The sequence below is a fragment of the Ochotona curzoniae genome, unplaced genomic scaffold (genome assembly GCF_017591425.1).
Source record: "Ochotona curzoniae isolate NIBS_2020 unplaced genomic scaffold, NIBS_Ocur_1.0 contig_46, whole genome shotgun sequence".
Lineage (NCBI taxonomy): Eukaryota > Metazoa > Chordata > Mammalia > Lagomorpha > Ochotonidae > Ochotona > Ochotona curzoniae.
In genome coordinates, this window is record NW_024466340.1 from 1,417,108 (window position 1) to 1,431,237 (window position 14,130).

General features: G+C 50.6%; 1 protein-coding gene across 2 annotated transcripts in view; it reads left to right on the top strand.

The window, feature by feature from the left end:
- NOS1 (nitric oxide synthase 1) overlaps positions 1-14,130 on the top strand; it is a 72,712-nt gene that overhangs the window by 17,042 nt on the left and 41,540 nt on the right. For both annotated transcript variants that reach the window (XM_040986874.1, XM_040986873.1), the window contains exons 3-7: positions 5,549-5,677; positions 6,892-7,037; positions 8,290-8,452; positions 9,294-9,385; positions 12,584-12,725. In XM_040986874.1, the coding sequence (XP_040842808.1) occupies positions 5,549-5,677; positions 6,892-7,037; positions 8,290-8,452; positions 9,294-9,385; positions 12,584-12,725 (672 nt within the window). The remainder of the gene's footprint in view (positions 1-5,548; positions 5,678-6,891; positions 7,038-8,289; positions 8,453-9,293; positions 9,386-12,583; positions 12,726-14,130) is intronic.

Here is a 14,130-nt window from a genome sequence, read left to right on the forward strand (position 1 = left end):
CCCCGGTGGTAAAGACTGTTAAGTTCTCCAAGTAACAACTTTCTAAAAAAAAAAAAAAAACAAAAACAATTATTTATTTGTATTGGAAAGGCAGATTTATAGAGAAAGACAAAGATTTCCTATCCACTGGTTCACTCCCCCAAGCAGCCACAACAATTGGAGCTGAGCCAATCCGAAGCCAGGAGCCCCGGTGCCTCTTTGGGTCTCCTGCACAGGTGCATGGTCCCTAGGCTTTGGGTCATCCTCCTCTGCTTTCTTAGGCCAGAAGCAGGGAGCTAAATGGGAAGTTGAGTAGCCAGAACACAAACTGGTGCCCATATGGGGTTCTGGCACATACAAGGCAAGAACTTAGCCACTGAGCCATTGTGTCGGGCCCTAAGTAGCAACTTTTTAAATTGCGTGGATGGATAGTGGACCCCTGCCACGTTGGAGAGGTCTGTGGTCGTGCACTCTGAGCTATTACAGCTCAGAACTAGGTTGCACTTACTGCTCCCACAAAAGTGGTCCCCACAGGTTAGAACAGTGCTGCCTGGGGCTGCTGTTAGGGCTTCAGTATGCAGTGTCTAGGGCCTGGTGGGGATGGCCCACAGCCCAGCTCAGCCCCAGCTCAACCCAGCATGCTGACCTCGTTTCAGGACCAGCCAAGCAGGACAGGCTGCTACAGGCTTGTCATGGAGGAGCAGTGGGCGGCTGCCAAGAGTGCAAGAGTCAGAAACCACTCATGTCGTGTGAGCCAGGGCCTCAGCTCCTGAGTCAGTGACCAGGGCTGCTGTCCCCAGGCACCGCCACCTGCGTGGCGCCACCTGGGCAGCCTAGACACCAATTTGCATTGGGTGTCACAGTCCTGAGGGCCGCAAGTCAAAGATCAAGGTGCTGGCAAGTCTTGTTCCTTCTGTGCTGTGAGAGAGGGATAGATCCTGGCAGCCCTCTGGGCTGACAGGTTCACACGGACGGCATTCTCCAAGTGTGTCTCTGTGTCTGTCTCAAGAACATCAGTTGTACTGGACCAGGAAACCCCTCCTGACATTGTGTTAACCTGACACCTGTAATCTGGGGCCTGAGCTCATGGCAGTAACAGTGTACACAGATGAACTTATAGAGGGACACTGCTTGGCGGCTTGTTCTCCCGAGCCCCTCTCTGCCTTGCCACCCACAGCTCTCGGTGCTGGTTTCCCTGTGAGGCTCCTGGTGATGCTGGAGGACAGGTGCTCAGCTTCTGTCTCTAGATCACCCGGGTTATGATGAGGCGTCTCTGCTTTCCTCCCTGGTTCACCTCTCTCCCTCCCTCCCTTTACCTCCCAACTCTGCTGCTCCAGCATCCTGCCCCGTGATACGCTGCCAGCTCCAAAGTCAGCCTTGAATGTGTTACTTCTCCTTCCGCCTTCTTACGCCCCACCCCCAGGCTCTCGACTCTACTTCTGGCAGCCCTGCACTCCATCTCTGTCCTTCCCACAGTGAAAGCAGCAGTGCCTTCCAAACTCAAGGCTTACCTGCATCGTTGTACCAGCCTGTCTGTCTGTCTGTCTTTCTCTCTCTCCTCTTTCTCCCCTCGCCCACGCAACCTTTGCGGTCATATACAAATAGCCCCTGACTTAAAGTGGGTCCACTTAATGATCTCTTGCTTTATGATTCTGCCAAAAAAAGACACATGGGTTGGTAGAAACTGTATTTGGAATTTTGTGTTTGGATCTTTTCAAAGCCTAAGGAGATGCAGGTGCCCAGCTGCTGCTCGCCAGCCCCACCTAGCCCATGCTGTACGGAGTGGAACATTGCTAACTGTGTTATGCAGTAAGTGTACGCACGCCATTTCCTTTTAAGATGCTTTCAAGCCTTTTTTTAAAGATGGTAATTTTTTTTGAAAGGCAGATTTATAGAGAGAAAGATCTATTTGTGGGTTCACTCCCCCAAATGGCCACAGCAGCCCGAGCTGGGCCAACCAGGAGCTTCTTCCAGGTCTCCCATATGAATACAGGGGTCCAAGTATTTGGGCCATCTTCCATTGTTTTCCCAGGCCATTAGCAGGAAGCTGGATAAGAAGTGGAGCAGCCAGGATGGACTGGTGCCCATAGAGGGTGGCACCACAGGTGGGAGGATTAGCCTGCTACATCATGGTGCCAGCCCAACTTAGGACATTTCAGCCTGCAATGAGTTTATGAGATGTGACTCCATGGGATGTCATGGAGCATCTGCATTTCCTGAAACTTGGCATTGATCGGGTCACTCCATCAGCTGGGCAGCTTCAGAGGGAGCGACTGTAGCCTCTTCTAGTTCAAGACCAATTCCCTTGGCTTAGCACTGGAGGGAGTGCTTCTATTTCACAATGCACTCAAACCTTGTGCTACCCATTTCAGGCTGCTGCAGAGGATTAAGCAGCAGACACGTCTTCTTCCTGGTTCCGCAGTGTGGAAGTCAGATACGCAGGCCCAGCATGGCCAACTCCCTGGGGAACTTATAGACATCGTGTTATGTCCTCACATAGTGGACAGAGAGACAGAGCCAGAAAAGTACTCTTTATTCCTCCTCTTCTTTTCTAAATGTTTATTTCTAAATGTTGCAAACATTTGCGACAGACATTTGAGCCAAGCCTAGGTCAGGCCAAAGCCAGGAGCTCATAACTCAGTCTAGGTCTCCCACATAGCTGGCAGGGACCCAAGCATTTGAGCCATCACCTACTGACTCCCATGATGCACTTTAACAGCCATGGGGGAAATCAGAAGCAGGGGAGGTGGGATTTGAACCTGGCACTCTGAGACAGGACGCAGGTATCCCAAGCAATGTTTGAACTACTGCGTGGAATGCTTGTCCTCTCTTTTCCTCTTCTCATAAGATTGTCCATCCTGGTAGGTTAGAACCCTAACCCTCAAGCCCTTATCGTACCTTCTCCGTTCCTCCTAAAGGCCCAGTTTTCAAAAGCAGCCACACTGGGGACCCCCAGGCTTCCCCCCAAGAACATAGGGAGGCCTCAGGTCAGCCTGAACAAAACCTCAGAAGTTTGTTGCCTGTGTTCTGTGCACTGCAGGGTGTGGGGGGTGGGAGAGACCACACTGAGCAGTGGGTAGGCCAAAAACAAATATCTAGGTGTCTAACAGGCTTATCCACACGTGCATGTAAATGTGTATGTGTAAGATGGTGACAGAGATGTAGGCACACATGCACACTTATCCTACGTGCAGTGAGGTGTGCTGTGCACAGCCTGGACAGGTGGGGGTGGAGCAAAGTGCGGATGCTGTTTCAAACAATAACCAAGAAAGATCTCTGCCCAGCTCTGGGTGGTCAGTTGCTAGTCCATCCAGCACATCAGAAGTTTGCACACTGCCTCTGTAAGGACAAGAGACGGGGTGCTTCCAGACCTGACCCTCCCACCCCCCATCTTGATCTTCGGCACAACCCTCTAGCTCTGCACACAAAAGCAGCCGTAGATGGCGTAGAACCAATGGAACCACGTAAACCTTGATCATGGATGTGGGAGTTTAAACTTCTCACTTTCATGTGTAACAAAAAGAGTCTTCTTGGGATTTTTTTAAATCAAAAATCTAAAATTGGAAAAACCCTATTTTTAAAAAATGTATTTATTGGAAAGGCAATATGACAGAATCCTCCATCCACTGGCTCACTCCTCATAGAGACACAGTAGCCAGAGTTGGGCCAGTCCAAAGCCAGGAGCCAGGAATTCCTTCCAAGTCTCCTATTTGGGAGCAGGGATCCAACCTCTTAAACCATCCCCCATTGCTTTCCCAGATACATTAGCAGGGAGCTGGATCAGAAGTGGAGCAGCCAGAACCTAAACTGCTACTCCGATAGGGGATGCAGGCATCCCATGAGGTGACTCAACATTCTACACCACAGCCCAGTCTCCTGACAGACCATTCTCAGTTCACTGACTGTAAAAGCAGGCAGTGGTCTGAGCCGGGCTGTGGAGTACAGGTTACAGACCTGCATAAAGCAGGCAGCTAGAAGATGCTTTTCCCAATTATGGCTTGATCATCACTGGAGAGCAGTGGCCTCAGCATCCACTGTGGAGCTTCCTAGTTACCCTCTCAACAGGTCCCCTAAGCAAAGCCTTCATGATGTCCATGAGCTCAGAGCCTCCAGCCACTGCCCCAGGGAGCCCAGCTTGTAAGAACCACTGAGAGTCAGCCAACGTCCCCACCCTTGCCCACTGCTCTCTGCTAGCTAGTATCCTTATCCTCCTCACTCACTGTCCTTGCCAGCCAGCTTCCCCACCCTTGCCCACTGTCCTCTACAGACACAAAGCTGGAAAAACCCTGCCCACCAACATCCCAAGTGCCCAGGGTCTGCGTGTGGAGCAGGAATGCTCAGGTTCCCACTAGGAGTCCACACATGGAGCAGGGTGGTGGGGGACCCTGACTACACCATTCATCTCCTCTTGGTGGCCTCCTGAGTCATCTAATATGACTGTTGGCTAATTACAGCATCAAAGCCCCAGCTCCAGCAGCCCCGCCAATGGCTTCCTGACGCGTGGTTTCAAGTTTTCAATCTAGAGTGGCCCGCCTGTACCAACACAGCCCATTACTTGACAACCATCTCTGACACATCTGGACCTCAACAGGTGGCCCTTGCACAGGCCTGCTTCCACCCTCTGGTGGCTGCCTGCCCACAGCCCACACCTCTCACCTCTTCCCTAGAGCCTGACTCCTCCTCTGGGTCTTGGGTTCCAACCCCAGGGCCCACACCACTTCTGCCATCCTCCATGTGCAGGGAAAGTCAAGCTGGTTTCTCAGCTAGAGAAGAGAAAGCCAGTGTTGGGGCAGGAAGGTTAGAGGCAAGCAAGAGTGGTTGGGTTTTTTGTTGTTGTTGTTTAGGATGCAAGTTGTTTGTGTGATTAGAATGTGTACCCAGGCATGACTCCCCTCAGCTGCCTGTCTGCCGGGAGAGATAGGGGCGCAGACAGAATCCTGAGGAGCCTTGCAGGGCGTCAAGCCCTGAGGGGATGGGGTTGTCCTGAGGCCGCAGAGACCTGTGTGGTCTTGTCTTGGAGGTGTGGCATGGATGCACTAACATTGATCATCCTGGGATGTTTGCCATCCCTTCGTTTTGTTGACAGAAGCACACACAGACAGGAGTACTGAAGGTGTTGGGGTGGGGAGAATAAACACAGAGACCTGGTAGCAAGTGCCTGACACCTGGAGAAAATTCTCTGTACCTTTGAAATTTCCCATGCAAACCTTTCTGGTTACCCAGTACCTTCTAGAAACGGTGGTTTGGGACTATAGCCGAAAACCCAGAAACGCAAGCAGGTGGACCCAGGCTCAGGTCTGTTTCCTTGAGGGCTGCTATTGGTCAGCAAGCTCAGTGGTGTCCTTCAGCTGTATATTCATTCAGCAAACATTTGCTGAATCTCCAGTCTGCGCAGTAGCCTCCAGAGAGACCACCTTTGGGTTCCCTCTCTTTTGTGCTGCTTCCCTGTACATGTGTCCGTCAGAGCGCTCTGGATCTTTGTCCAGCGAAGGCAGTCCTGGGGAAGCCGCTATACAGTTCCCTCGAGACCCTGTCTCACTCTCTGCCCTTTTCTCCTTTTCTCCTGCAGCCCCCTGCCTCAGGAAAGCAGTCCCCCACCAAGAATGGCAGCCCCTCCAAGTGCCCCCGCTTCCTCAAGGTCAAGAACTGGGAGACAGATGTGGTCCTCACAGATACCCTCCACCTTAAGAGCACACTGGTGAGTCCTCCAGCAAAGGGATGCACCAAGGGCTATTCCTGTTTGGAACTGGGCCAGTTGTTGGGAAGTGAAGGGCGTGGGGAGGACTACTCAGGCCCTGGAAGATGCTGAGCCTCGCTCCTGACTTATCTGTACCAAGTGTCACACCCCACGTGTGACCTCCAAGTCTGCCTCCAGACACTGCCTAAGCAAGAAATCCATCCATGTGTGAAGACCTGTTCATAAATGCTTTTAATTTGTGTATGTTGTTGCTCTAAAGAATTTTTTTTTGTTGCTTTTTGTCTGCTTATTGAGCTAAGTCTCCCTTGGTTTCACAGCAGGGCCTATAATGGTATTTTGAGCATCAGAGAATTAATGCACTACTTTACATGTTTATAGAGGGTGGGACTCTTAGGATAATGTTGTATCTATTAGCTGTTGTGCTATAACAAACTTCCCCCGAGCTTAGTGGCTGAAAACAACAGTGGTGGATTATTTGTCAAAGTCTACAGATGTGCTGGATGGCTCCACAGGTCCAGCCTGCATTCAGTGGCTTTTTCTAGCACCTGTGGTCCCTGACTGATCAAGCTAGTCCAGGTCTAGGATAGCCTTGGATGAGATAGCTTGGGTAATTATTCCACAGTGATCTCTTTTCCTGCCAGGAGTTTGGGCTTGTTCCCGTGGGGCTGCAGGGCCCTGGGCAAATGAACCGAGGCACATAAGATCTTTAGAAGGCCTGGGCTGGGAACTGGCACAGGCTCCCTTCTGCCACATTCTTTGGGCCCAAACCAGTCCAGATTCAAGGAGTAGAGGGATAGGGCCTCTGCTTCTGAATGGGGAAGTGGTAAAAGTCAACAGTCTTTGACAGTCATGTCAGGGAAGGGAAGAATTGAGGCCTTTGGGGCTCAGTTATCAACCATGGAGATGCTGAGCTGAGTCTCTGTAGCCACTGTTTTAGCTCTTTCTGGATCCGCATGGAAGCAGCAATTATTCCAGAATGCAATGTCCATGACTGATGAATCAGGAAGTTCCTGCTCCTCCAGCTGAGTACAGCAACCGTGTGAGCATCCTAAGAGATTACTGCATATGGTCCCTAACCTGAGCTTGATGACTGGGCTTGTCCCTTTGACAACAAAGGGTCATGTCTACTCCATCTTGCCTATCAGATCCAGTTCCGCAGTCTGACACCTGCCACTGTTGGATAAAACTAAGCAATGCTTGGCTTTATCTACCAGGAAACTGGGTGCACCGAGCACATTTGCATGGGATCCATCATGTTGCCGTCTCAGCACACACGGAGGCCTGAAGACGTCCGCACAAAAGAACAGCTCTTCCCTCTTGCCAAGGAGTTCATCGATCAGTACTACTCATCCATTAAAAGGTGCGTATATGGCAAGTCTGAGAACCATCAAGTGCCAAGCGCAAACACTTGACCTCCAGCTTTGCTCTCAGGCCAAGCACAGCCCGAGCAGCCACAGAGGTGGAAAACTGGCAGCCCAGTGGCCCAAGCTGGCTCCCAGAAGTGTTTCTGTTGAGCTCCCAAGGAGTTGCCTAACATTTGAAGCCTTTCACACCATTTCAGAGGCAGAGAATCTCTCACACCCGTTCATGATCAGGCACGCATAGGTTCACTGAAACCTTGTGTGTAGTAGCAAAAGTGAAAGCAGCAGCAGGAAACTGACTCCATTCTATCCATACGAGAGTGGGTAAACCAACTGTGATCCGGTCCAGTGACAGAATACCATGCAGCGGTAGACGGTGAAGGGGTTAGCATTCTTTAAGATCGTGGGGACAAAGCTCACAAGAGACTTTGAGAAAAAGAAATCAAGGATGAGTTCTAGAAAGACAGATCCAGTACAGCGCAATTTATATAACCTTTGAAAACATGCCGGAAAATACTGTGCATGATTTACACAGGTGGCAAACGTATAAACAAATGTCTGAGAATGGTAAATGCCAGATTCAAGACAACAGCCACTTCCGGGCAGAGTGACGAGGAGAGTCAGCCCCAGGAGCTGTCACATTATTTCCTAGGTGGGGTGGGGGGAAATCTGATTGTTCATTATTCAAGGGGTCTTCAGAAGTTCATAGAAAGGTGTGTTGTGGAAAAGTCACGCATGTATTTCAAAATGTTTTCAGCCAAAATAAACTTGGCATTTACCTCCCATTTCCCACAAACCTTTTGAAGAACCTTCACATTACTGTTTTGTAAACCTGAAATCTTCCATAATAATTTAGCTTCCTATCATTCATTTCATTACCAACATCCAGAAAATGGAAGAATTCCTGGTTTAAAAAAAAATTAGACTTACAGGGCCACCAGAAAGAAGATCTGGCAGCCCAGGGCCTCCCTTCTCATAAGATAACAGTTGCTGTGGTCCCTGATTGAGGCTCAGACTTACCTGTGTGCCACAGTCCCCACCTGGCCAGTTTAGTGCATTGAATGTTGCTAGAGACATGGTGGACATGTGGGTCTGCGGTCTCTGGTTTATGCTCCAACTCTCACATCCAGAAAATGACTTGGGATTCTGTGTGGCCTCTGACCGCCCAGAGTAGCACAACCATTCCACCACCTCTGGCTCAGCAGAGTAGATGATGATTCCCTGTCTGTGTCCGCTTTCCTCTTTACTCAGATCTGGCTCCAAAGCCCACATGGACAGATTGGAAGAAGTAAATAAAGAGATTGAGGCCACCAGCACCTACCAGCTCAAAGACACAGAGCTCATTTATGGGGCCAAGCATGCCTGGCGTAACGCCTCCCGCTGCGTGGGCAGGATCCAGTGGTCCAAGCTGCAGGTAGGCAGGGAGGCCCAGGCACCTCCGCAGGGCCCCTTGGAAGAGGAGCAGGTACAAAAGGGAGGGAGGGAAGACAGAAGGGGAGGGACGTGGGCTGAGCTTTATAAAGGGTCTGCTTGTAGGGTAGCCAGTTGGCCTAGTGGAGAAGAGGGTAGCTCAGAAGCCTGGGTGTAATGCCCGGTTCCAGCTCCTGACTCCAACTCCCTGCTAATGGGGACCCCAGGAGGCACAGTGATGACTCAAGTCATACCTGCCACCCTTGTGGAAGACCTGGTAGCTTTGGTCCCAGCCTGGGTCCCTCAGGGGCATTTGGAGAGTGAGCTGGGATGTGAGAGTGCTTGTATAGTCTCTCCAGGTGACCGAGACCTCTCCACTCCCTTTTGTTCATTCTCCCCACTCTCTTTGCTTATCCCTGTTCTCTGCCTCCTCCTCCATGGAGGTATCTGTTTCAATGCCTCATGGTGTGATTTTTTTTTTTTTTTTACCTAGGGAGTTGATTCAAGCTAGAAGCAGATTAGTGATCCACATCGGAGGATGTTGGTTTGATTTCACAAAAGGAAAAGTAGCCAGCTTATAAAACCCTCCTGCTGTACTTACTCTCCCTCCCCCACGCTCCACACCAACTTCTGGAGGTGTTGCCCTGACTGACCTCGATAATTAGTATAGACAGAAAAAGAGGTGTGAAACTCAGTCTGGAACCAAGTCTTCCAGTGCTTCCTGCTCTGTGGGGCAGCGACCGGAGTGGCCACTGCCTTGTTTCTGCTGTGGAAGCCCGAGCATGTACCAGGGCCCTGGAGTGAGGAGGAGGGGGCAGGCTAGCTTCACTGTTCATCTTCTCCAGGTGTTTGATGCCCGCGACTGCACCACGGCTCACGGCATGTTTAACTACATCTGCAACCACATCAAGTATGCCACCAACAAGGGGAACCTCAGGTGAGCCCCATGCTGGGCACTGGGGTTGAGGAAGGGAAGGGAGCTTTCGTCTCCTGTCCACCACTGCAGCAACCCTTGGCTCTAAATTGACTCATGGTGAGCTTGGGGAGCCCTGCCTTGCTGGGAGAGCTACCCTGTGCTCTTCCTCTGGGACAAGTAAATGCTTGCATGGGTTTGCACACTGCTGGCATCTCCCAGCACATCCAGCATCACCCAGGAAAAAGGCAGCAAGAGATAGTTCAGGTTCCAAGGAAATAGGAAAATGCCATGGTCAAGAGTGACAGCCATAGCCCCCTCTCCCTCATCATGCTCTGTGGACAGAGCTGCCTGTCAGTCTCAGCTGGTAAAACAGACACTGTCTCCTCCTGCTGTGGGGAGTGGGAAGGGGTGGGTCTTCCTCAGGTGCCACCACTGCAAGCCGCGCCTCGGATGCCTGCTATACCAGGTCAAGAACAGAACTGCAGGGAGCAGGTGGGCAGGCAGGCAGCAGTGCGAGCTGGTGACTTCTGCTATAGTCAGTCTCAGCCAGAAGAGGCTGGGACAGCTGGAAGGGAGCAGCTGGAGCCCCCAGACAGCTGCTGTACTTGTTAATTCCGTTCACTCTTGGCTGCCCAGCACCTGTTCGCAGCTGCTAAGGACCAGCCCTGCCCTACCCTGGGGACATTGCAAGGACAGTCTCCCCAACCACCACAGGGACACACAGAAGCTTGTTTGCATTAAGTGTGGATTTTCTTGGATGGGTCTCTCTCTTTTTTAAAAATATTTATTTTTATTAAAAAGGCAAGTTGACAGAGAGGAGGAGAGACAGATAGGAAGATCTTCCGTCCAATGATTCACGCCCCAAGTGGCCACAACAGCCAGAGCTGAGCCAATCCAAAGCCAGGAGCCTGGAGCCTCTTCTGAGTCTCCCACATGGGTGCAGGGTCCCAAGGCTTTGGGCCATCCTTGTCTCCTTTCCCAGGCCACAGGAAGAGAGCTGGATGGGAAGTGTGGCTTCTAGGATTAGAACCAGCACCCATATGGGATCCCGGTGTGTGCAAGGCGAGGACTTCAGCCCTAGGCCGCCACATTGGCCCAAGTCTCTCTCTTTTAAAAGCAATTCATCATGTTTACTTGTGGACCAAGCCCACCGACAAGAAAAGGACTGGGAATCTGAGCCCAGACCTGCATGAAGAATCAGGGTGCAGGCCTCTTCCCCAAGTCACTTCACTCCTCAAAGAACATTCAAGACTCCTCTTTGTGGCTTGATGATTAACAAAGGTCCCAAGGTTAGACCCTCTAGGAATTCATGGGCTAGTTTTGATTTTCAAATCCTGCTATGGAGAGTCGTAAGACAGGGTCCCTGCAGACCCAGCAACGCATTTCCACAGTTTAAAATTATCTATACAGGAAGTGATTCTAAAGAAATTGCTGAGCTGATTTTAAGTTTCAAATTCCCCATCTGAAAAGCATAAGAAAAACCATCCAAGAATGGAAACCATGTTTCAGAATAATCTTACAGATGAGAGAGTATTAATCCTTTTTTGTTGTTGTTGTTACCATAACAAAAATACCTGAGGCAGTCTTCTTATCCAGGAAAGAGGTGATTTTGGCTGAGGGTTCTGCAGGTGAAGGTCTAGGGGCCTTATCTTGCAGGCAAATTCCCCAGGTGATCTCTGTGTCTCTCCCTCTGTTCTCACATAAAACCACCAGGATTTAATCATGAGAACCCCACCTTCACACCGTGATCGGATTAAGCTTCTGCGCTCTAATGCTGTTGGGGCATGAAAGTCCTGCAAGAGTTTGGGGGCCAGGGGTGGAGGGCAACAGAGGGCAACCATAACAGAGTGGTAAGGAGTCTAAGAGGAAGCTACCAACGGGGTCAACAGGGCCAGGCATCCCACCTGCCCAGGTTATGCTGAAGTCGTTGTGCACAGGAGATGGTGAGCATCCACTGCACTTGTCTGTAATTTCTAAATGCACCTTGGACTTTAAATACCACACAGACATGCTTTCTCTTGGCCATGTGCTTTAACGCTAGAGGGAAGTTGTCTCACTCGGTGGGCATGTCCAGTATGGTGCTGGAGGGTTTCTCAGCTGGCATTTGTTAGAGGCCCTGGGGCTCTACATGGTTTCTGCTCCCACTCTCCACATACCCCCAGGTGTGATGCCCCGACTCCTGCAGACTCACATGCTCCATTCTCCTGTGCAAAAATGTGCTCAGAAGGAAGACTCTGTGAACTTGACAGGGAATTTGGTGTGTAGAAAGAGCCAGTGAGTTTCACCTTGAATTTAGGCTTGTGACAGCAGGGGAGGGAACCAGGCATTGGGACCAGCCTGGGCCAAGTTCTAGGGGAAAATGCTCATGGGAGCAGCTCTGTGAGTCATGATCGGACCAAAGATGTGAGCCCTGAGTTGATCCAAGAAGCCACCATGACCATGGAGTTCGGTGCACTGACAGAAGAGCTTCCTGACATGCGACAAGACTGAGTCACATGGTGACAAAATTCTGTTACGATGATGCCAAGAAGGGCTCAACTTCGTGTTAAGATAGCATTTGTATTTCCCTCGTGTTTACTGATATTTATAAAAGAGCCTTGAGCCCCACAGTTTCTACAATTTAGAAACAGAATACAGTTTCCTGGTTGCCTAGGTAGACAGGTGAGGCCCCTGGCTGGTGCCCACTGTTTTCTTGCAAATAAATAAATTTTAAAATTAAGTATGACTACAAATTGAGTCCTTCTTAATCATAAACCTCTATCATGCTGGTATGGGATGCGGGGGGTGCAGACAGGAAAAGAATGAATGATGGTAGGAGAAAGACAGCAATTGGGAATCAATAGTGCCACCTGACCATTGAAAGGGCCAGAGCCCGACTGTCCCTGGAGATAATTTTCCCCTAAAGAACTTTCTGGAACACTCAGTCATGCCAATGCTGTGTAAAGTCTCCTACCTGGAGAAGTATTTCTGTTTTCAGCAAGCTGGCCTGGGGGCTCCTCCCACATAGGCCTCTGCAGGCAATGGAGGATGGTGGAAGACAAGACCAGGGTGCCCTCAAGCAGCTGTTACAGTGGCTCTGGGATGGGGCGGGCAGTGCCGGCACCAACATGAGCCTCCCCCGGGTCACCAGCAGTAATTGGCCTGGGCCTCACCTTTTCTAACATATCCCAATGCGTTAGTTCTGCCCTAATGCCAAGTGTCCTCCTCTGTCCCCAAAAGGTCGGCCATCACCATATTTCCCCAGAGGACAGACGGCAAGCATGACTTCCGCGTCTGGAATTCCCAGCTCATCCGCTATGCTGGCTACAAGCAACCTGATGGCTCCATCTTGGGGGACCCAGCCAACGTACAGTTCACAGAGGTGCGAGCAGGGGTGCCCCCCGATTTGAGCTCTCATGCCCCCAAGTTGTCTTTTTGTATTTCAATTTAGTTGTTTTTATTTATTCATAGGGCAGAGAGGCAGAAAGAGACAAGAGAGCTGTCATATATTGGTTCACTCCTCAATTGCCCACAACAGCTAGAGGGATGCAAGGCTGAGCCCAGGAGCTGGGAACTCCTGGCTCTTGTACCTGGAAAGCACTTGAGCCATTGCCTGCTGCCTCCTGAGGTGTGCACTAACGGGCAACTAGAATGGAAAGCCAAGCTGGGACTCGAACCCGGACTCCACAATAGGATGGGAACATCTCAAGTGGGGTCATAACTGTTGCTCACAATGCCCACCCTCCCCCCATTGTCTCTATGCCAACATTCCTGTTGGATACTTTCATCTAGAATTGGGCAGCCCCCACCTTGCCCTTCTGGTTTCTTTATGGTTAGTTAGGCATTTGTTCATTTTCAATCATGACCTTGCCTAACTCTTTTGGTGGAAACTATTGTCCCATTTCTTAGATGGATAGACTGAGTCTCCTGGAGGCCAGATGAGTAGAGAAAAAGCTAGATCTGCCAGACAAATCGGCCTCCCATCAGAAGGAGAGGAGTTGATGTATGGAAGCGAGGACTGGCATTCTGGCATCCTTTTCTGAGTTGGGCCATATGTCAGCACCATATCAATCATTCATACACTTATTTCTGCACCCAATCCTTTAGCCACCCAATCCTTCTTTGTGCCTCTGTCTCCATGGCACCAGTACCATAATTGCTGGCAGCCCAAGTCTATGCAGATGCCTCTAGCAAAGTGAGTACCCAACCCCCACCCTGTCCAAACAACCTTCCATGTGGCCATGTGCACTGGTCGTACAGGTAAGACATGGAGGCAGACCTGGGTGTGGTTTAGTTTATCATCCAGCCCAGAGTCAGCAGATTGCATCCTTGTCCAAATCCACTTCCAAGACTAAGCTGGAAGGGCTGAGAATGGCTCCGCCTCCTTGCAAGTTGCACTCTTCATTTGCCTATGGCTTTTCTTATTCAAATGGCCTTGTCTGAGGAGGGGGCCTGTCACCAAGGCGACCAGGAGTCGCACCTGTGCAGTTCTAGCCTCAGCCAGATTCCCTGCTCCACTTGGCTGAGCACTCACTCTGTGCTTGGCTGACCTTGTCTCCTGGCTGCTGAGTCCTGAACCCCGCAGCCTCTTGCCCTGTTCTGTCTCCTAAGTCCTTGATTCAGTGTCGCCTCTCTCCCGGCACAGTGTCAAGAATTTTGCCTTCAGACAGTCTCTTGCCCTGAACTGCAGCCACTGGCTGGCTGCATGTGGCTTTGAGCACTTCCATTGTGGCTGGTCCAAATGAAAATGAAGCATCATCAACGAAAATTTAGACCACGTGTCTTAA